This window comes from Balaenoptera physalus (assembly GCF_965194825.1).
Source record: "Balaenoptera physalus genome assembly, chromosome: 4".
In the NCBI taxonomy this organism is placed as follows: domain Eukaryota; kingdom Metazoa; phylum Chordata; class Mammalia; order Artiodactyla; family Balaenopteridae; genus Balaenoptera; species Balaenoptera physalus.
The window spans coordinates 127,846,902-127,867,829 of record NC_138891.1 but is presented as its reverse complement, the minus strand read 5'-3'; the positions used below and the strand labels follow the sequence as shown (position 1 = coordinate 127,867,829).

General features: G+C 37.8%; 2 protein-coding genes across 8 annotated transcripts in view; one reads left to right on the top strand and one right to left on the bottom strand.

The window, feature by feature from the left end:
- The window catches only part of CYYR1 (cysteine and tyrosine rich 1), a 137,832-nt gene extending 117,148 nt beyond the window's left edge, over positions 1–20,684 (top strand). For both annotated transcript variants that reach the window (XM_082460626.1, XM_082460627.1), the window contains 2 exons: positions 4,153–4,310; positions 16,605–20,684. In XM_082460626.1, coding sequence (XP_082316752.1) covers positions 4,153–4,310; positions 16,605–16,729 — 283 coding nt within the window. In that variant the 3' untranslated portion in view covers positions 16,730–20,684. The remainder of the gene's footprint in view (positions 1–4,152; positions 4,311–16,604) is intronic.
- Positions 1–20,928, bottom strand: part of LOC309660103 (uncharacterized protein) — a 293,525-nt gene that overhangs the window by 20,875 nt on the left and 251,722 nt on the right. For 2 of the 6 annotated variants that reach the window (XR_014263127.1, XR_014263128.1), the window contains one exon: positions 6,692–9,787. The exons of the other annotated variants lie outside the window; for them this stretch is intronic. The gene's annotated coding sequence lies outside the window, so the exon portion shown is untranslated. Of the gene's footprint in view, positions 1–6,691; positions 9,788–20,928 lie in introns of those variants that run through there. 6 annotated transcript variants of the gene reach the window in all.

Sequence of the window (20,928 nt, the reverse complement as noted above, 5' to 3'; positions counted from 1 at the left end):
AAGAGACAGCCTAGCAAAACAGAAAACTTTGAGAAAGTAACAATTTAACTAATTTGACTATATTCCAACACCATAAGAAAAAAAAAAAAAAATACAGCCTCATCCCAATGCCTATCAGCACAGGTCAAGTGCGGAGCCTAGACAGAACAGACAAGCTGCAAAATATATGGAACAAAACTGATAGAACTGAAAGAAGTAACAAACAAATCCAAAATTATAGTTGAAAACTTCAGCATCCCTCACCAACAATTAGTAAAACTAGATAGAAAATCAACAGGATATAGAAGAACTGAACAATATCATCAACCAACAGAATCTACTCAACATTTATAAAACACCCTATCCAACAACAAGAAAATATACAGAACCCCCAAATACTCCCAGACAGCATGGCCAACTGATTTTTGACAAAGGTGCAAAAGCAGTGCAATGAAAGAAGGATAGTGTCTTCAATAAATGTGCCAGAGCAGTTGGCTATCAACGGGCAAAATAAATGAAACTCGATCTAAACCTGACACCATACACAAAATTAAGTCAAAATGGATGATAGATTTAAATGTCAAACATAAAACTATAAATCTTTTAGAGGGAAACAGGAGAAAACCTTCAGTAACCAAAAACCTTCAGTAACCAGGGGTTGGTGAAGAGTTCTTAGACATGACAACAAAAGCACATTTCATAAAAGAAAAAATTGATAAGTTGGACTTCATTAAAATGAAAAACTTTTACTCTTGCAAAAGACTGTTAAGAGGATGAAAAGACAAGCTACAGGCTGGGAGAAAATATTTACAAACTACTTATCTGATAAGGGAATCTCATATCTAGAATTTACAAAGAACTCTCAAAAATTCAACAGTAAAAACACAAATAATTCAATTAGAACATGAGTAAAAGATATGAGACATTTCACTGAAGAAGACATATAAATGGCAAATCAGTTCATGAAAAAATGTTCACTAGCTTAAGGGAAATGTAAATTAATATTACAAAGAGAAAGCACTGTACACCCATTAAAACAGCTAAAATAAAAAATAATGACAATATCAAATGCTGGCAAGGATGTATAGAAACTGGATCTCTCCTATACTGCTGGTAAGAATGTAAAATAGTACAGTCACTCTGGAAAATAGTTTGGCAATTTCTTTTAAAATAGAACATATGCTTATATATCCTAGCAATCCTACTCCTGGACAATTACTCCAGAGAAATGAATACTTATGTCCACATAAAAACCAGTACATGATTGTTCATAGCAGCTTTATAAATGGAAAAGCCAAAACTGGAAGTAAACAGAATGTCCTATAAGAAGTAATGGTTAAACAAACTGTGTTATATCTATACCATGGAATACTACACAGTAATAAAAAGGAACGTATTGCTATACAGAAAAGCCAGTATGGCTTCCAAGGACATAATGCTGAGTGAAAAAAGAGCATTTCAGAAAGTCACGTACTATGTGATTCCATTTGTATAACATTCTTGAAATGACAAAATTATAGAAATGGAGAACAGATGAATGGTGTCAGGGGTTACTGATGGTGGTGGAGGTTGGATATGACTGTAAAGGAGGAGCCCAGGGAAATATTTTGGGGTGATGGTATAGTACCTTGCTTGCTGAACTGGTTGCATGGATCTATGCACGTGTTAAAATGACATAGAACTGTACACACACTTTATACCAATGCCAATTTCCTGGTTTTAATGTTGTACTTTAGTTACCTAAGATGTAACCATTGGGGGAAACTGGGTGAAGGATACACAGGACCTCTCTGAAGCTATAATTATTTTGAAATAGAAGTTTAGAGAAGAGAAAATGTGCAAACCTTGTAATGCATTCTTTCAAAAAAAGAATACATTCCCTAAATAAATCTTTTCAAGGATTTTATGATGCCAAATTTCTCAACTTAATAGCTTCTCTCTTTCCAACAGTTGACTAAACCAAATTATTTATATACTGGAAGGTGACTGCTTATTTTTTAAATTAATAACAGACTAAATAATGCTATAAATTTTATACTTGCCATGTCTTAAATAACTAATTTACAATTGCTAATGGGTATCAAAGGATCAAGGACATGAAAATCATGATTTAATCAAAAACCTCATTTAACACATTAGTTGCAACCTCATTATTGACCTCAAGGACAGGCACTTTTGCTGAAGCCGCCAACAAGAAAACAAAATGTGACTGATTTTTTACTTTTCTCTATTTAAAAAGGAATTAATGAATATAAATATGTCCCAAGTTGATAGCTTCCATAACACATACTTTGGAAACTCTACACCTGAATAATTAGACCATTGATTATTTCTGGAACATAAATTAAGTCCTCCAATTTAGTCTTATTTAGACCTGAAAATGACAATAAAAAAAGAAGTTTCCAGATTACTTTTAGTTTTTTTTAATTTCAAGTTATCACCTTTGATAAATCTTTTTTCTTGAAAAGACATATTTATTGAACTGCTAGACTCTGCCATTCTTTAATTGCTAATAGCAGCCCATCCAAATATGTCTCATGTTCTACTTTCATAATTTACTAACAAAGCTAAAACGCATGTGGGAATATTTTAAAGGAGTCTATTGGAATGCATAATGGTATTCTGTTTTTTTAAATGAGTAGGGAAAAGTCAGAGAGAGAAGATCTCTTCTGAACAGTATAAATATACGTCCACAGTCCCTTATCTGCAATTCTGAAGTCCTCAAAAACTCTGAAAAGTAAAGGTTTTATACAACTCAATTGGTGGCAAGACTGAACCTGAACGAACCTGGGGCTTTTTTTATAGCTTCTATGTAATACACGAGTGTTAATATTCCTACCTTTACTGCAGAAATGTACCTGTGTTATGCTCAGGATGCTGGCCCTGGGAATATCATATAATATACAGTATATGCATGTTCCCTTTTCAAAATCTGAACATTCCTGACTTACGAGACACATCTAGTCCCAAGGGCTTGGGATGAGAGCTATGAACCTGTCCTAGAAAAGTACAGGATAGATGTTCATATAGCACTTGAGAATAGGAACTTATTTATGTGGCAAATGAATCTAGGAGCACAGTTATTTCATAACATTAAATTTGGGAGGAGAGTCAGATAAGCACCAAGCTGACCTTTATTTCATTAAGAAGCAAACTGGGGCATTGAGCAACTTGCCCGAGGTTACCCAGCTACAGTTGGAACCATGGCAGTCTGGCTTTAGAAGTCATGCTTTTAAACCACAAAGATTTTGTTACTGAAGACTTAACCTGAAAGCCTCCTCTGTCATAGCAGAATGAGACTGACTCTCTGAGCTGAAAGCAGGAGGATTTTGTGAAAGTCCATACCCTTATGGATAAAACCCCAGGCTCCAGGAAACTGGCAGCCCAGTTCAGATTCCCCAAGTATGAAACTGGAGGATTCTTTTAAGGAGTAAAATGAACAGCTACAGAGAAAAACAAAACTATGCGAACTGGCCTCAGTTGATCCTTTACTGCAGGGTTCATTCACCTGTCCAATACTAGCTTTGCACACTTAACTCCCAACCAGCTATTACTAAATAGCAGCTTATTACATAGGAATAGATTCAGGGATCACCAGACATTTAAGGAAAATGTCAAACATGAAACAGATCAAAGTAAACAATCAATAAGAAGGAGCCTAGACAGGACAGAGGAAACACAAAAAACAGACAGTTTCAAAGAATATGTCATGAGTACTGTTAGAGATTAATAGAAGAAATTACATCCATAAAAGCAAAAAAAGGACACTATAAAACAGATGTTGCAATAAAGGATAAGATAGAGCACGTGGAAGTTAAAAATATGATAGCTGAAATTTAAAAGTTCAATAAAAGTTTGGAAGATAAAGTCAATGAAATTCCCCGGAAAGTAGTTCAAGAAAACAGAGACAGGAAAAATCTGAGAAGTTATCCAGGAGCCTCAGAGGTTTATTTCAGAATAGGCTTTCAGAAAGAGAAACAGAGAAAATGCTGCAAAGGAAATTATTAACTTATGGAATGGTTTCAAGAACTGAAAAACATGAGTCTTTTTTAACATTATCCTTAAGAACATATTTAAAGGGGCACTTCTCATGTAGTCATGGAACTATAGTTGAAAGGCTGAAGAATCTTTATGAGCCTTTTCAATAAATGTACTTTCGCTTTTCCTTTTTAGGGGCACAGCAATTGCTGGCATAGTATTTGGAATCGTATTCATCATGGGGGTCATTGCTGGAATTGCCATATGTATCTGCATGTGCATGAAAAACAACCGTGGGACGCGGGTGGGTGTCATCAGGACCACCCACATCAATGCCATCTCCTCCTACCCTGGTAAGCAAAACTGCTTACTCTTTCTGAAGGAAGAGTCAGATTTGTTAGTTATGCTGTACTCCTGGGGTAGAAGACTCTCACTGGAATAATCTCCAAGTATGCAGGATATTTTGAAATTAATGTAGATTGAAGCTCTAACTTTCAGTGGAGATTACTTAGATCCACATAATAAAATCTACCTCCTATTTGAATACATTCATATTTTCAGTGGTTGTCTTATTGACTACAGTTGCCAATCAGCCATAGTTAAGAGAAATAGACAATTCACACCCACTGTGTCTATTTGCTGGTGAGTTCTGACAAATAATTATAGAGAAAGAATAAGTTACATGGCTGAATTAACTGGCATCTGATTCAATAGGTAGGTATGTCTTGAGAAAAAGTATTGAAGAAAGTTTTTATGTGTCCTCCTTATGCAAAGAAAACAGTCTTAATATAATATTAAAATTATCAGCAAAAAGGTAATTTATTAATAATTTGACAAGTATTTCTTGAGAATTTACTAGAAGTTCCACATATAAATATATTGAACACGTAAACAAAGTGCTGCGTTTTGCCTTGATTTCAATAGCATTTTTAAGTCAATCTGTATATATATAATTTGATATATAAAAACGAGTCAAGTTCTAAATTTAGCAAATCCTTAGGAAGATAATTTTCTATCCATACTCATGTCCTCTCTCTCAGTCCCTATAGGAAAGGAATAAGGTAGCTTCTGCATCCAGTCTGCCCTGAGTATCAATTCCCTAGTAACGTCTCTCCTCTCTTAACTCTTTCCCTATCATCTTCAGCTTGAGGGAGCAAATTTCAGATGACTGTGAGCATGATCATTTCCCCTGTCCTCTTTTGTCCATTCTCCCTCTTCTCCAATATCTCCATGCTAGAGTGCTTCAAGGCTCACTCCTGTGTCTTCTTCTATCCTGTATCAACACTTAGTTCTTTGGTTCTATCATTTGGCCTCATGGTATTACGTACCATTTATATGCTAAATGCCTTCCAAAGTTATATATCTCCTTTCCAGACCTCTTTCCTGAATTTCAGACTCATTTGATCCCACTGCCTGTTGAACATCTCCACTTGGATGTCTAATTGATATATCTCAAATTTAACATGTCTAAAGCTGTACTTCTGATCATCCCCCCAAAGCCTCCTCCACTCACCATTTACCATCTCAGTTGATGGCATCTCCAGGCTCCCAGCAGCTCAGGCCAAAGACCTTGGCATCCTCCTGGACTCCTCTCTTTCCCTGACATCTACATGCAATCTAACAGGAACACTTCTCAGCTCCATCTTCCAAATATAAGAGTATCTGACTACTTCTCACCGTTCCTTCTCTGGTGGGAGCCACCATCAGCTCTCCTACTCATTCCTGTGAAAACATCCTAACTGCTCTGCCAGCATCCACTCGTGCCTCCCAGGGGTCTATTCCAAACACAGTAGCAAACTGAACACATTTAAGATGCTTAAATGTCAAATCATATCACTTCTCTGCTCAAAATTTTCCAGTGGCTCCCCATTTCCCCCAGGGGAAGACTTAAAGCCAGTGGTTTCTCATTTTATCCAAAGTACAAGACCAATTCTTTACCAAGGCCTGCAAGGCAATGCATGAATTGGCTCTTCTTTTTTATTTCTCTGACCTCACTTCCTTCTACTCACCCTCTTGCCACCTGGCTCCACTCATACTTTTTCCTTGCTGTGCTGTGAACATACAGGGCACACTCCCATCTAGGTTTGCCTAGAACACTGACTCCCTCACTTAATTCAAGTCTTTGTCAAAGGTCACTTTCTGAATGAGGCCTTCCCTGATCACCCGACTTAAGATTGTAAAGTGTCCCTCCCCCATAGCACCCCAATCCTCCTTATTCTACTTTATGTCCAGAGTGCTTCTTTTAATCTTCTAAGATACCACATTGTTCACCTAATGGTTAAGTTTATTATTTATTGTCTATCCCCTCTTTCTGGAACATTAGCTCCATGAGGCAGGGATTGTTGTCAGTTTTATTCACCACTCAATCCTAAGCATACAAGACTGGAACTGGCATGTAACGGGCACTCAGCAGACATGGCTGAACGAATGAATATCATGACAAAATCTGATTTAATTATATCAATGCCTAGAAATTTTACCTTCAATTCCACCCTGGAATGTATAGCTTTTACTTACTACAAAAGCAATTCACTATTTTGAATCTTTCCAACTTACTAAGAATATCGTTAGGGTTAGTATAACAATGTTAAAACTATGGTATAAGGAAAAAATAGGGGGAGTTATTTTTTATTCTTCACATCTCCTTATTTTCACCTGGCCAATCCATAACCCAAGAGAAGAAGAGGAGAGTCTGACAGAGGCATTAATTGGAGAGAAGGTGAGGAGAAGCACTCTGTACATAACGCTCCAGATTCACTTTTCTTGATCAACAAGTGTAGTTAAAATTAATTTTTAAAATAATTTTTATAAAACTAGACTAGAAAATGCAAAATATTTTAACGTGTTGTCTTGTGTTTTCTGGGGTCTGAGGTTTCTATTTCATGCATGGAAACAGGTTTTCAAAAACTTTATTCTAGTAGCATTATTTATACTGGCAGATCACAGCACCATGTTGCATTTTCAGTAAATGCATTGTTCTGGGAACTGAATAATGCAAAAAACATCATAAACCTTATGGTGGAAACATTTTCACTGCAAAAGACTAGGTCGTCGAAAACATGATTTGCTTGATTATTTCTCATTTCCTTCTCAAAGTCCCTAATTAAGCTTTTACTTAAAGGATCAGGAAACGACACAGAGTAGTACTGACTGCTTTTCAAAATCTTTCATCTATGGAAATAAAAAATAATTTTACCCACATTAATTAATTAACCCTGTGCTAATTGAATAATCACTCAAGTTATTGAATAGTCCCACAGCCTGAAGGCCACATAAATGGGTAGAAAATAATTTAGTCAAGGTTATCTCATCCCTTGGTGAAAGCACTCAATGGGGAACCCTACAGCGAACATTACTCTGCACTGGGAGGAGATTACCAAGAACAGGTAATCTGCCACACCCAACTTATTGTTGGACAGTGACCATTTGAAATAGTTTTTTACTCCTGCCATGTTGGGTGGCATGAACTGTGTCCTGTTTAATGACAACTATTTTTAAAACCATCAGTGTGAAAACAAGAATTATTTGTCAAGACTTAGGTTTCCCCTACTTTCCAGAACTTCAGTATAAACAAAAGAAAGTGATTATATTAACTCTTTTTTAAAAATGGCTTTGGATGACACACATCTGAAAGAAAATAACGCAGAAAGAACAGAAGAAAAGGCCTGGCAAAGATATAAAAATCAAATGCCATGAAGTACATTATTGAGTCCCTAATCGTAGGTAGGTAGGTAGGTAGATGATTGATTGATAGATGATAGATAGACAAATAGACAGATAGATGATGACGATGATGATGATGAATTTAGCTAGCTAGCTAGCTAGCTAGATAGATAGATAGATAAACAATGAAGAAGGATCTGAGTTTCTTGGTAACAGAAAAATGCCAAAAGATGCATGTAGAAAGAAGTTGTGGAACTGGAAGAAAATCATCATTTAAAACCATCATAAGAAAAATTTAGAACAAGATTCATCAATTGATGCTAAATCTGGGGGACACGTTGCTGAGGAGCAGGATATTTGCATACTCTCAACCTGTCTACCTCCAGCTTTCTCATTAGTTACAAGGAGAATAATAGTAACTACATAGTGGAGAAACCAGACAACATCTTGACGAGGAAGTAAAAATTAATATCAACAAAGAGGGACAGATGTACATCTTGCACCTTTGGGTGTTACTTTGAAGATCGTACAATTTCACGTGTGTAGTGTTCTGGCCGGAAGCTCATAGCCTGAATCTTAACATGAGAAATTATCTGACAAACCCAAGCTGAGGAACATTCTATACAATAGCTGGCTTGTATTCTTTAAAATCTCTTGGAAATATTTCATTAAGAAACTACGGGGCTTCCCTGGTGGCTCAGTAGTTAAGAATCCACCTGTCAATGCAGGGGACACGGGTTCAAGCCCTGGGCTGGGAAGATCCCACATGCTGTGGAGCAACTAAGCCCATGCACCACAACTACTGAGCCTGTGCTCTACAGCCTGCGAGCCACAACTACCGAAGCAGCACGCCACAACTACTGAAGCCCACACACCTAGAGCCCGTGCTCTGCAACAAGAGAAGCCACTGCAATGAAAAGCCCGCGCACCACAACAAAGAGTAGCCCCCGCTCACCACAACTAGAGAAAGCCCGCGTGCAGCAACGAAGACCCAACACAGCCAAAAATAAATAAATAAATTTATTAAGAAAAAAAAAGGAATCCAAACTCCATTTGCATCATTGAATTCACAATTGAGGGCAACCATATTAGTATATATACTGAACATGAAAAGACTCATGCACTCAAAGGATTTGGTGATATGAGGATGGTCTCTTCTGATTGTATCTATTTTCTTAGTGAAATAAGAAGCAAGTCTTACACTGCAAGTGGCTTGAGGAGGTGTTTGTAGCTAAGGAGAAAGAAAAAAGCATGAAACAGTAATCTCAGAGAGTGGAGGGGCGGTGAAATGCCTAATGCGCAATTTCCAAGTAATGCCAAGGGCCTCCACACTTAAGAATATGGTCATGCACTTGAAGTGAGATGAGTCAGCATGACCGTGCATTTTGCTCTAAGCATATTAAGCTCCTAGATACAGATCTGGGGTAGCCAAAATGCTGGACTGGAGCTTTGGCAAGCAATGGGGAGAGAAAGAGATGAGAAAGTTGATGATAGATGCACAGGAATAATTTTTGTGATGGACCATAAATCTAAGCTGAATGAAGAAAGACATGAAGACAGGAAAGAGGTGACATCAGTTTAAATTAATTTTTTTAATGCCATCAGTAAATTAGAAATCCAGGTGAGGTCCAAGATGTATTGGGATGTATATTCTAGAAAGATAAGTGGGTGGTCATATTTACAAAATGGTACCATAATTGGTTACAGAACGGGTGAGAAACAGATTTTTGAAGACAAAAGGCCCAAAGGACTGAGAGGCAGGGTTACATGTGTTAAAAACGGATTAAAGAAGACAATTTAGGTGATGCAAACTTCATGAATCAAAAAGTCTTCATGGGGAGAACAGTAAAATGGACAGAAGGCAGGAAGCTTTTATAAGGTGAAGAATAAAGAATGAAGAAGAGAAAAATAGAAACTATCTGATTGGCTGGGGCCACAGAGGCAGCCTTGTTTGGGGTGAGAAGGAACCAGGAAGTTAAGTATAGAGCCCAGAGTTGGCTTGGCGTTTGGGGATTAGTTGACTGGATATACTGAGTTTCTCATCAAGCGGAGCTTTTCAATGACGTGAAAGTTACCTAAGCTTCAGTTTGCTGATGTGGCAACCCAGGCAGGAGTGGCTCCATCTTGGAGCTAGAAATTTATTTCAGCAAGTGGATGTTGAAAACACCTAGAATGATAACAGAAGTCGTGATGCAGAGAAGAGTAATGGGCTTGATACTAAAACTTCAATAAGTGAGATTTTGGGGTAGAGAGAACCACAGATATTGATAACAAGGAGGAGGAGAAAGTAGCAGAATCTCATGGCATATGCTACAAAAGAGCTCAGGTTTTTGTTTTTGTTTTTAACTTTTAATTTTATATTGGAGTATAGCTGATTAACAATGTGTTAGTTTCAGGTGTACAGCAAAGTGATTCAGTTATACATATACATGTATCTATTCTTTTTCAAATTCTTTTCCCATTTAGGTTGTTACAGAATACTGAGCAGAGTTCCCTGTGCTATACAGTAGGTCCTTGTTGGTTATCTATTTTAGATATAGCAGTGTGTACATGTCAATCCCAAACCCCCTGTCTATCCATTCCCCCCACCCTTCCCCCCTGGTAACCATAAGTTCTTTTGGATGGACTTAGAGATTGTCGTACTGATTGAAGTAAGTCAGAGAAAGAGAAATATCATATGATATCGCTGATATGTGGAATCTAAAAAGAAATGATACAAATAAACTTATTTACAAAACAGAAACAGACTTACAGACTTCAAGCTCAGGTTTTTAAAGAGGGAAATTAGTTGTTTAAAAATGGCTGAATCACAGGGAACAGCCTGCATACCTCCTGGTCCCATAAAATGTAGGATGTGGGAGAAAAAGGATAGCTCTGATTTAATAGTGCTGCAAAGGAAGCTGTCCTCTCATGGAAAACCAGATTTTAATTAAATTAGAAAGGTGAAGCAAATGTTCCCTTTCACTCCCTGAGATAACTGTCTCATGTATTCTTCTCTCTTCTCGAAACTCGAAAAAAACCCTCAGCCTTTCTCTCTCTCAGCAGATAATTTCTCAGCCGATGTTACTTCTCTGAGAAAACAGACACAATTGGAGGAGAACTGCCTTATATTCCGAGCTGGGGTAACACGTAAAGGGATGAAAAGAGGGTGAGGGTACAAAGGGCTTTTCTGATGACAGACTTTGTGTTCCACTGAGCACAGTGAAGGGGGTGGGGAAAGTTGGGAAAATTAATTAGATTAGATATGTAAAGCCTTCCAGAGCTAAAGATCTACACTGAAGGGTGCTCTAGGAGCTTGTCCTTCTCACGCTGACAGAGGGATGTAAACGTGACAGGACGTGTCCTGATGTTATCTGAGAGGAAGGGGGACGCTAGGTTCTAATGACGTCACCCTTTCCGGAGGTGCATCTCGGGCCATTGTAGAGGAAGAGACGGGCAGCGCTGTGTTGTGTGGTGAGGAACAGGCAGTGGAGGGCCTGCCAGGAGCTCTGTGGGCCTCTGCTCTGAGTGGGGTTCAGGTGAATTGTGAGTAGTGGGCTTTGGGGGGAGGGTGAGGAGAAGGTTTGCTCCTAGTAATAATGTTAGAAGTTGTCCTTTTTTTTTTTTTTTTTTTTGGAGTATAATTGCTTTACAATGTTGTGTTAGTTTCTGCCACACAGCGAAGTGAATCAACCATACGCATACACACATCCCCTCCCGCTTGGATCTCCCTCCCCAGTCCCCGATCCCACCCATCTAGGTCATCACAGAGCACCGAGCTGAGCTCCCTGTGCTATACAGCAGGTTCCCACTAGCTATCTATTTTACACATGGCAGTGTATTTATGTCAAACCTAATCTCCCAATTCATCCCACCCTCCCCTTCCTCCCCCTGTCCACATGTCCGTTCTCTACGTCTACGTCTCTATTCCTGCCCTGCAAATAGGTTCGTCTGTACCATTTTTCTAGATTCCACATATATGCGTTAGTGTACGATATTTGTTTTTCTCTTTCTGACTTAACTTCACTCTGTATGACAGACTCTAGGTTCATCCACATCAGGTTCCTTAAAAAACTAAAAATAAAACTATCATATGACCCAGCAATCCCACTACTGGGCATATACCCTGAGAAAACCATAATTCCAAAAGATACATGCACCCCAATGTTCACTGCAGCACTATTTACAATAGCCAGGACATGGAATCAACCTAAATGTCCATCGACAGATGAATGGATAAAGAAGACGTGGTACATATATACAATGGAATATTACCCAGCCATAAAAAGAAATGAAATTGGGTCATTCGTAGAAGTTGTCTTTTAAAATAAGTCATGAGTGATAGAAGTGTCAGCTAATGCTAAGATGTGTTAAAAGATAAACTGAGGCATATTAAAATCTTGAAGCGTTTATTTGAGCAAAAATGGGGCAGCACCAAACCCAAAGTGGTTAGGAGGGCCCTGCCTTATACACAGGAAGCATGGAAGCAACAAAAGGAAATTATTTGATTTCCTTTAACCTAAAGCCTAGTTGGCTGTTTGTGATTGGTTGTCCTTAGCGTTTTGATTTCATAACTTTGAGGCACTTGCAGCTTAGATTTTGGTTTGCTTACATAGACACCATGGCATTAGAGCCACCTCAGTCTAATAACCTCCTTGTTTAATTAATTTAACAGTTGGTAATCATATTGTGATATATAATTGTATCAAATCAATACATTGTACCCCTTGAACTTACACAATGTTGTCAGTTGTATCTCAACTGAAAAAATAAATTTAAAAAAAATGTTAAAAAATAAGTCATGAAATTTCACCTGTCCTATCAGACAGTAAAACCATTGAAAATCAATAATAATTAAAATCAGGTGTTTCTGGTAAAAAAAAAAAGATATGCCTTGGTAATTGGAACAGAACAAGTGATTAAAATTTCACAAACTGTAAAGGAGAGATAACAAAACAATGTGAAAAGTGAGGATTAAGGGGCAACACTTCAATACTTTGGCTTAATCAAAATTTAAAACTTAGAAAAAATAAACTCTGATGTAAAATAACAGATGTAAGGAAGCACCAAATATATAAACTTACATGGAAAAACTCAAAACTAGATTGGTTATGAACCAGATATCTGAAAGACAAATGTTTAAACTTGGAAACAATACAGAAGAGATAAAAAGGATGAAGAACCCAAGTATATTTTCTTAGATACAAGTTTTAAACTTCAGGATGTCAATAAGGTAAAAATACCATAGCTAATCATTTTGACAAAGTTATTTTTAGAAAGGTATAGAAAATATAAATAACTTTGTATACATATTTATATCTTGTTATCTTAATTGTATCTTAATTCTAATTAAGATCCCAGTTTGTAAATTACCAGCCCAAAACAAACAAAAAAATCACACAGTATGAATTACAAATAATAAACAAGATGTAAAACTATCAAAGAAATGTAAAATTAAGGGATATTTTAATAGTGAATTTTTTTCACTATTAAAATTACCAAAATATTAAATGATAGCCAGTTAGTTGATTCCGGGAATTTTATTCTAAAAAACTAAATCAAAGTAATAAAAAGTCTATATGTAGAAAGACATTTGTCACTCCACTATTTATAATCATAAAAAATTGCTAATCTCAAAATAAGTGAATGGTAAGTGGAATAATGTACAGCTGTTAACAATAGAGTTCATGAAGAATATGTAGCAGAATGAAAAAGACTGTTACAATACAGAGTGAAAAAGCATAGACTATTTTACATGACTACAAGGATATAAAAACACAAGTGACTAGAAGGGAGTATATAAAGATATTGTTTGTTAAATTGTGGTGACAGAATTATGGATGACTTTCCTCTGTTTCCACATTTTCTAAAATAATGTTGTACAATTTTTATAACACCATGCACCTTCCCTTTACATTTGTTTTAGAGATGTTACCCTGAGTGGGTAAAAAAAAATTAACTTCCTCCTATGAATTTCATAGCATCCCTACATTTTGCAAAATTCTACACAACTACATTGACATACATGATAAATGACATATTTGCCCTACTTAAGTCAGAGAATTAGAATTATTGGTTATGAAAGAATTTCAAAAACACCGTATCTCTAGCTGCATCCATGTATCTTTTAAAGATGATTTGACTTTTAAGAGAGAACAATACCTCTTAGGGTTAATCAGGAATTCTAAAATTGATACCCTGAAAAGTTTACTTCCTAGTGAAACATTTTTATCTGTAAGAAAGAAAGATAGCACAGTCCACAGTTACACCATTATTATTTCGAAATGTATTCCCACAGCTGGTACTATAAAAGATGTGCTGTGCTTATTTCATGCTGGATATAGTCCTCCAGATACCACTCTTCAGCATTATATTATCACCTCATCAAAATACAAACGCTCTATAAATGAAAGAACACTGTTTCATATCTTAGCTTTTCGTGTTCAACATGCAGCTGTATAAACCATAGGGAATCTCCCTGAAATGTCCTCCAGCAGTTTTTATGCAGATGGAAAAATATAAATGCTTTGTTACTGAAGCATAAAGACACACCACAGCTTCATGACAGAGAAGGATGCAGAGTCAATCTGTAGAATCATCTGGTGTGTGCTTCTCAAGTGGGAGGCAAGGAAAAGCTTCAACATAAAAACAGCTTAGAACCCACATGCTTATAAGAAACAGTTCAATGGGAATCCAGCTGTAACTTCCTGTTTTACATGGAGGCCGCATTTCTTGCCTTGGATAAAGTTTATTATAAATCTCTCTGTCTCAGTCCTCTTGGATATAATGAAGCAAAGGAGTAGGCGTAATGCAGAGGGAATGTGTGTTTAGATTCTGGCAAGAGTTATTCCATTTTGCTGTAGAAAACAAAGCTTGGAATAGGCCAGCCTCCCCGGGTCTAAAGCAGCCGTGGAGAAGCTGCCTTCTCCACAGATCTGTGTCCTCTGATCTGACCCCTCGGCTTGCTCAGCCCACAAGGGACTTGCAAAGCCTTTGCTCACCATTGCATCCCTCAGAGGACATCCCACCCAGTTCTGTGTCTCCATCTTTCTCTTGTGTCAGGTGCCTCAATTCTGCTTCTTCACATCCCTAAGTATAGGCAGATCAGTAAATGGTTTAAATCATCAAGCTCCTGGTAGAGAGAGCCAAGTTAGAGAGATGCAGATGGGAAAAGAATCTAAAAAAGAGTGGGTATATGGATAACTGATTCTCTTTGCTGTACAGCAGAAACCAACACAGCACTGTAAATCAACTATACTCCAATACAAATTAATTTTTAAAATAATTTTTTAAAATAAAGAGATTCATAAGAAACTTTGTGTTTGCATATAGGATGAAGCCCTATGTTTATACATGCATATTGAACAGAATACTGTCATAATCTTATTGGTAAGAGTACAATTTAGAAGACGTTTTAGAAATAAGTTTGTTGAAATGTTGCTTGTTCTTTTCTGCCATTCTAAAAGTAAAAGCTTGGCTGTTTATTTGCATTATTATAACACTAGTCTTGTGGTTTAGGCTACATTCACAGTAAGCAATTAAGACATGTCAATTTCCAACTAGAATCATGATCTTGATGATAAATCAACTACTGGAAAATCATCAGAGGGGTTGCTGAGAGGTTGCTCAGTGTTGCTGAGTGATTTGGTTCTTGAAGACATGGAGTGCTCAAGGAGTACCTCTCTTCCAACCCTGGAGACGGGATGGAGAGCACTACAAAATAGACGTCTATATATAGTCATAACAAATGTATTAAATGTGATTTTAAAACACACTGACATATAATAGTACAATAAAAAATTAAAGACACTTTTTCAACTAAGATTTAGAAAACTAAATTCTCCATCCTCATTTCTAAACCTGTTTGTCCTCCTTTTTTTTTCTTTTCTTATTTCTGTAATGGCTCCATGACCCTCCAAGTTACAGGAGCCCAGTACCAGGTACCCAATACCTCGACACCTTCTTACTCTCGACCCCTTTTCCACCTACCCAGTCATCACTTAAGCACTCAGCTGCTCAAGGGCTCCTATAATCCCCACCCCCAACTTCCACGAGTCCCTTATCATCCCTCACATATGCTACTACATCATCTCACCTGTTCTTTGCTCCACCTGAATCCATACTGCCGAAAGAGTCACCTTCCTAAAGCATATTCACTAGCATATTCAAAAAATCTCTGATGCCTGCATAGCACACACTCCTTATGTGATATTCAAAGCGCAATGTCCATGTAGCCTATCTTACAACCAATAGTTTGTACCTCCCACTCCCCGACCCCTATGTTATACAACAAGGGAATATAGCCAATATTTTGTAATAACTGTAAATGGAGTGTAACCTTTACAAACTGTATGAAAAAAATTTTTTTGGCTGTACCACACAGCATGAAGGATCATAGTTCCCTCACCAGGGGTGGAACCCATGCCCCCTGCATTGGAAGCACGGAGTCTTAACCACTGGACTGCTAGGGAAGTCCATAAAATTGTATGAAATTTTTTAAAAAATTAAATTAAATTAGAATTTTTTTTGAATTTTATTTTATTTATTTTTTTATACAGCAGGTTCTTATTAGTTATCCATTTAAATTAGAATTTTTTAAAAGCCCACAATGATGGTGATAAATCAGATGCCTCAACATCTTTTCCCGTTTCTCTCCTCCATGTATTTTTTGCTTTGAACAAAAGTTCTCTCTTGCTTTGGTGCTTTTGCTCAAACTTGAATCATCCTTTAGCCCCTTCTCTATCTGCCCCTTCTACATCATCTTTCCAAGAAACTTGCCCTAAGCCACCAACTCCAAATACTTTAGCCAATCAAATACTTTAGCCAATGGCACCACTTTTTATAGCCCTTGCCCTTTCATACATGTGTGTTGTCAGCCTGATAAAACTATGATTATTGAAAGCAAAACTTATGTCCTCCCCCAAAGTACCCAGCCTAGTGGCTCAAATATAGTGGACACTCAATTATTGCTAAATGCCTGATGCCCTTCTCCTTTTCTTTTCCAGTGGCACCACCCCCCTACAGTTATGACCATGAGATGGAACACTGTGCAGACTTGCCTCCTCCGTACTCCCCGACCCCAGCACAGCGTTCCCCACCCCCTCCGTATCCTGGAAATTCAAGGAAGTAATCCTTCTCCCAGAACAGAATATGCGCCAATCAGAGATCTTGCCCCCCGGAATAAAATGTCTCTACTCAGAAACAGACAGGAAAGGACTGCCCTAAGGAATACCCTTTTGGGTTAGACAATATGTCAAGTGGAATGTCCAGGCTAAGAGAAGAGATTCAGGGTTTCTACCCTACTCAGAGCTGATCCCATCTGGGGTATTATGTTGGGTTCAATGGGACCACATTTGAAGAGTTCTACTGATCAACATAAGCACACTCAGAAAAGAGAAATGGATAGACAAAACATCGGAAATTCATGTTGCTTAAGGAACAAATGAAGGAAATTGCAACATTGATCCTGAAAAAGAGAAGATTTATGTAAGACAAGAGGATAACCTGGACTACCTAAGGAAACAACTATACTCTGTAGCTTTAAAAGTCAGAACTAGAATTGTTCAGTCTTTTTGTTCATCGACAAATGCAGATCGAGTGCCTGAAAGCCTACTCTGCGCCTTACATTGTTGGAAACACTAGATGGAAGTTACAGGAAGAGAACTTTGGTTTTAGTATAAGAAAGGGCTGCTGCAGCTTTCGTATTGACTAGACTGCTTTGTGAAGCTCCCTATCACCAAGACTCCAAACAGAACCTGGCTGACTACCTGGTAGAGACATGCTCGAGAAGGGAGAGCTAAATTAAATGGTAGATGGGTTCAATGGGCCCCCAAAGCTCTGCTCATGTTTTAGGTAGATGTGAGGTGAATTTCTATGCCATCAAGAATGAAAATAACAGAGATAGTTGAATCCATCTAATTTGAGACTTAAAACAATCAAAAGGACTTAACAGCTGCTTGAAGCCAAGAACTCTTCAGTGCTAGATACTGCCACCTAAAAATCATCTGATTTTACTTAGTGTATTATGACAAAGGTTATTCCAACTGTGAAAAAAAATTGTACCAAGTTCCACAAGCAACAAATACTTCATTTCAGACTAAAAGATGAGAAGCCAGAATCCCATGGGATTTTACATCAGGGAGTAAAATTTCAGAACTCGACCAGGAAGATATACAAAAGTTTACAAAAAGAAGAGGGAAAAATGAAGTTTGGATTCTGTTCTGTGTAACTCTGCTCACATGCAGCTTAGACAAATTTCTATTTTTCTTGTAATATTTTAATAATCTATTCTCTTGAAAAAGTTATACAGTTAATGGTAAAGTAAGATATTGACATCAAACTGTGTTGCCTTTTGCCAAAATCCATATTTTATGAAGTGCCTACCTTTAGGTGTAAAAGTTTTTAATAAATAATTCTAATATGCCATACTTTGCTGCAAGTGACCTTAATCAACATTTCTGTTTTTATGAGGGTCCTTTCATGTATTTTAAATTGTACATTGAGAAACTATTGGGAATAGATGATTATATTTGTTTGTCGCTTTTCAATTAAATCTAAAATGTTTAATCCAACATCATCAGCACAATTCAGTGAAATCCCAAAATGATGCTAATGATTTTTCTGAAAAAAACAACCAAAAGAAATGTCTTAAAGGAAAAGTTATAGTTCAGGAACTCAGTAGTTGTAGTTGGGAAACTCAGTAGCTCATATAAGTAGCATATCTTACTTTCAAATACATTGATCTGACTGAAATACAGTCTAACTGCCAGTGAAATCTAAAAGCTAGATTTGTTTGGAATGACTTGCTTGATTTTTAGGCACCGGTGATTTTCTTGCTTATGAAGCCAGAAAGCATTCAAACATTCCACTCCATCCTAGTAACTGAGATTTTAGCACAATTTTAACAGTGCATATGCTTTAATTTATCTCCCTTCTGCAAGTGCGATCAGACCCAATTACACTGTAGCTACACAATTCAAAGTGCCAGAGCCTCTGTGACATTCAGAATGATGTTTCCCAATGCACTTAAGAAAAAATGGAGAGGAAAAGTCCAGCAGAAATGGAATTCTCATCATCTTCACTGTCAACAAATGTTTATTGTGCATACCTTCTATGTTCTGCAAACATGACCCACATAGGAGCTATTACAATCCACACCATCTCTCTTCTTTGAGTTTTTTTTTATGGCCTCCCTTAAAGCATATCACAAACCCACACACCTACAATAGATGAGTATTTTTACTATTTGTATTTAGTGTCACGATCACGTAAATGTGCACAATATCAGTATAGACTTTTGGAGTTCACTGATTATTTTCATAGATGACACATCTTGGGGGGAAATAGTATATGATGTGAAAGCTTTGAATTATGGTTATTTAAAAACTAATGTATTTGCTATGTCCAAAGTGTTTATAATAAGCAATAAAATGAAATAACCCATTATAACAAGAGTTATATTTTAAATTGTCTTGCGTCTATTTTGTTTCACTCTCCACCTCTGCCAATTTACCCTCGTTCTTCTGTACAGGAAACACGGGACTGGAGCCAGATAAACTTTGTTTTGAATCCTGTCTCCTGCCTGTATGACGATTTGAGGCAGGCCACTTCATCTCTCTAAAATTCAACTTTCTGCTCTGGAAAATGTAAATAATAGAATCGACTTCATCAGGTTTTGTGAAAATTGGATGACTACACAAAGCATTGTACATATTGTGCCTGGCACGTAGAAAATGTTCTATAAATATTAGCCAAAAATAAATTAACAAAAGAATAACATAAGGATGACAGCCTCTAGAACTGTGCTATCTAACACATTAGCTACCAGTTACACATGATTATTTCAATGTAAGTGAATTTAAATTAAACTAAAGGAAAAATTTAATTCCTCAGTCTCACTAGCCACATTTCAAATGCTACATCATCTCATGAGGTCAGTGGCTACCTTATTGGGCAGTGCTGCTCTAGAAAATCCTCTTTGCAAAATGCAAAGAGGTAGCAGGAAGGAGTTGAAGGAAAAAGCCACTATAGTCATCTTGTCCAGGAGGAACTGTGGACTTTGTCAGTTAACTGTGATGTCCTTCACAAATGTGTGAGGCCATTGCTCTGGAAGTAAGGTGGTGAGCTGCAGGAGAAGGGGACCCGTGAGCCATGAGAGACCCACCCACAATTTCATCAGGACCAGGGATGAGGAAGCTACTGCAAGAACTGGAGGGCTGATGGTAGAGGGGAGACCCCAGACCTGGCCCAGGAATCAGTGAGACGGGGCCACAGCCTGTGCTGAGTCTAATCAGTTCTGCAGCTGCACTGCTCGGCTCTAGAATCCATTACACGGACATCCAGGGCCACCCACGTCCCTAAGATGTAGCACTGAGGTGGACTCCGTCATCGTCTTGTTCTCACCACCAAAGGAAAGCAGCACTCACCACGCATCCACTTACTCCCAGCTGGTCCATGTTCAGCCAAACCCATTTTGCCAGCTTTTGGCTGTAGGTCAGACTAGATTGAGCCCATCAAATCACGGAACTCTGGGTGCTATTATTTTACATTTTAACTTAATTTAAACAACCCAACACCAGCATGCCAAAGCTACGTGATCACCTTACTCATCACCACAAAGACTTCTAAGGACTGTCAGATCCTCAGTCAGAACCTGCTTGAAATGTGGTTTTCATTTTCTAATTACAGGCCCAAGCTGCAGGGAACATGGCTGAACTTGTGTAAGTTCAGTGCTTTTCTGTGCAGGCCCACTCTGTGGTATGGTCCAGTCCAAACTATGTCAGAAAGGAAAGTGACATAACTAGCTTGAAAAAAGATCTATAGGTGATTCTGATTTCCACCCTAACCTCAACCGTACCACTGCCTCCTATGACTGGTTAATGCAGAGGAAAGAGCAAAGGCTTCAGAGTAAGATTCTAGTTTCTCTCATCTCTGTTACCTTCTGAGTTATGTGTTCTGAGCCAAATAACTGAGTTTCCATAACCTCAGTTTTGTCCAAAATATATTTGTGACTAACACCACCCTTGCCAGGATGTTGCAATGATTAAAAACAGTATAGGTAGGACAACGGTCATAAAGATTCTATCTAGGTTGGTGACACAAATATACACACCTAGTTCTCATTCCAACCTTTGTGCCCCCAATCCCAGGCCTTACCACTTCTATAAGCAGGTGTAACAGTTATCCATCACTGTGTAACAAATTACCCCAGAACTTGGTGGCTTGAAACAACAACATTTATTCTCTCGGTTTCTATAGGTCCAGAATCTGGACGTCGCTTAGCTGGTCCTCCAGCTCAGGGACTCTCACAGGCTGCAGTCACGTCAGTGT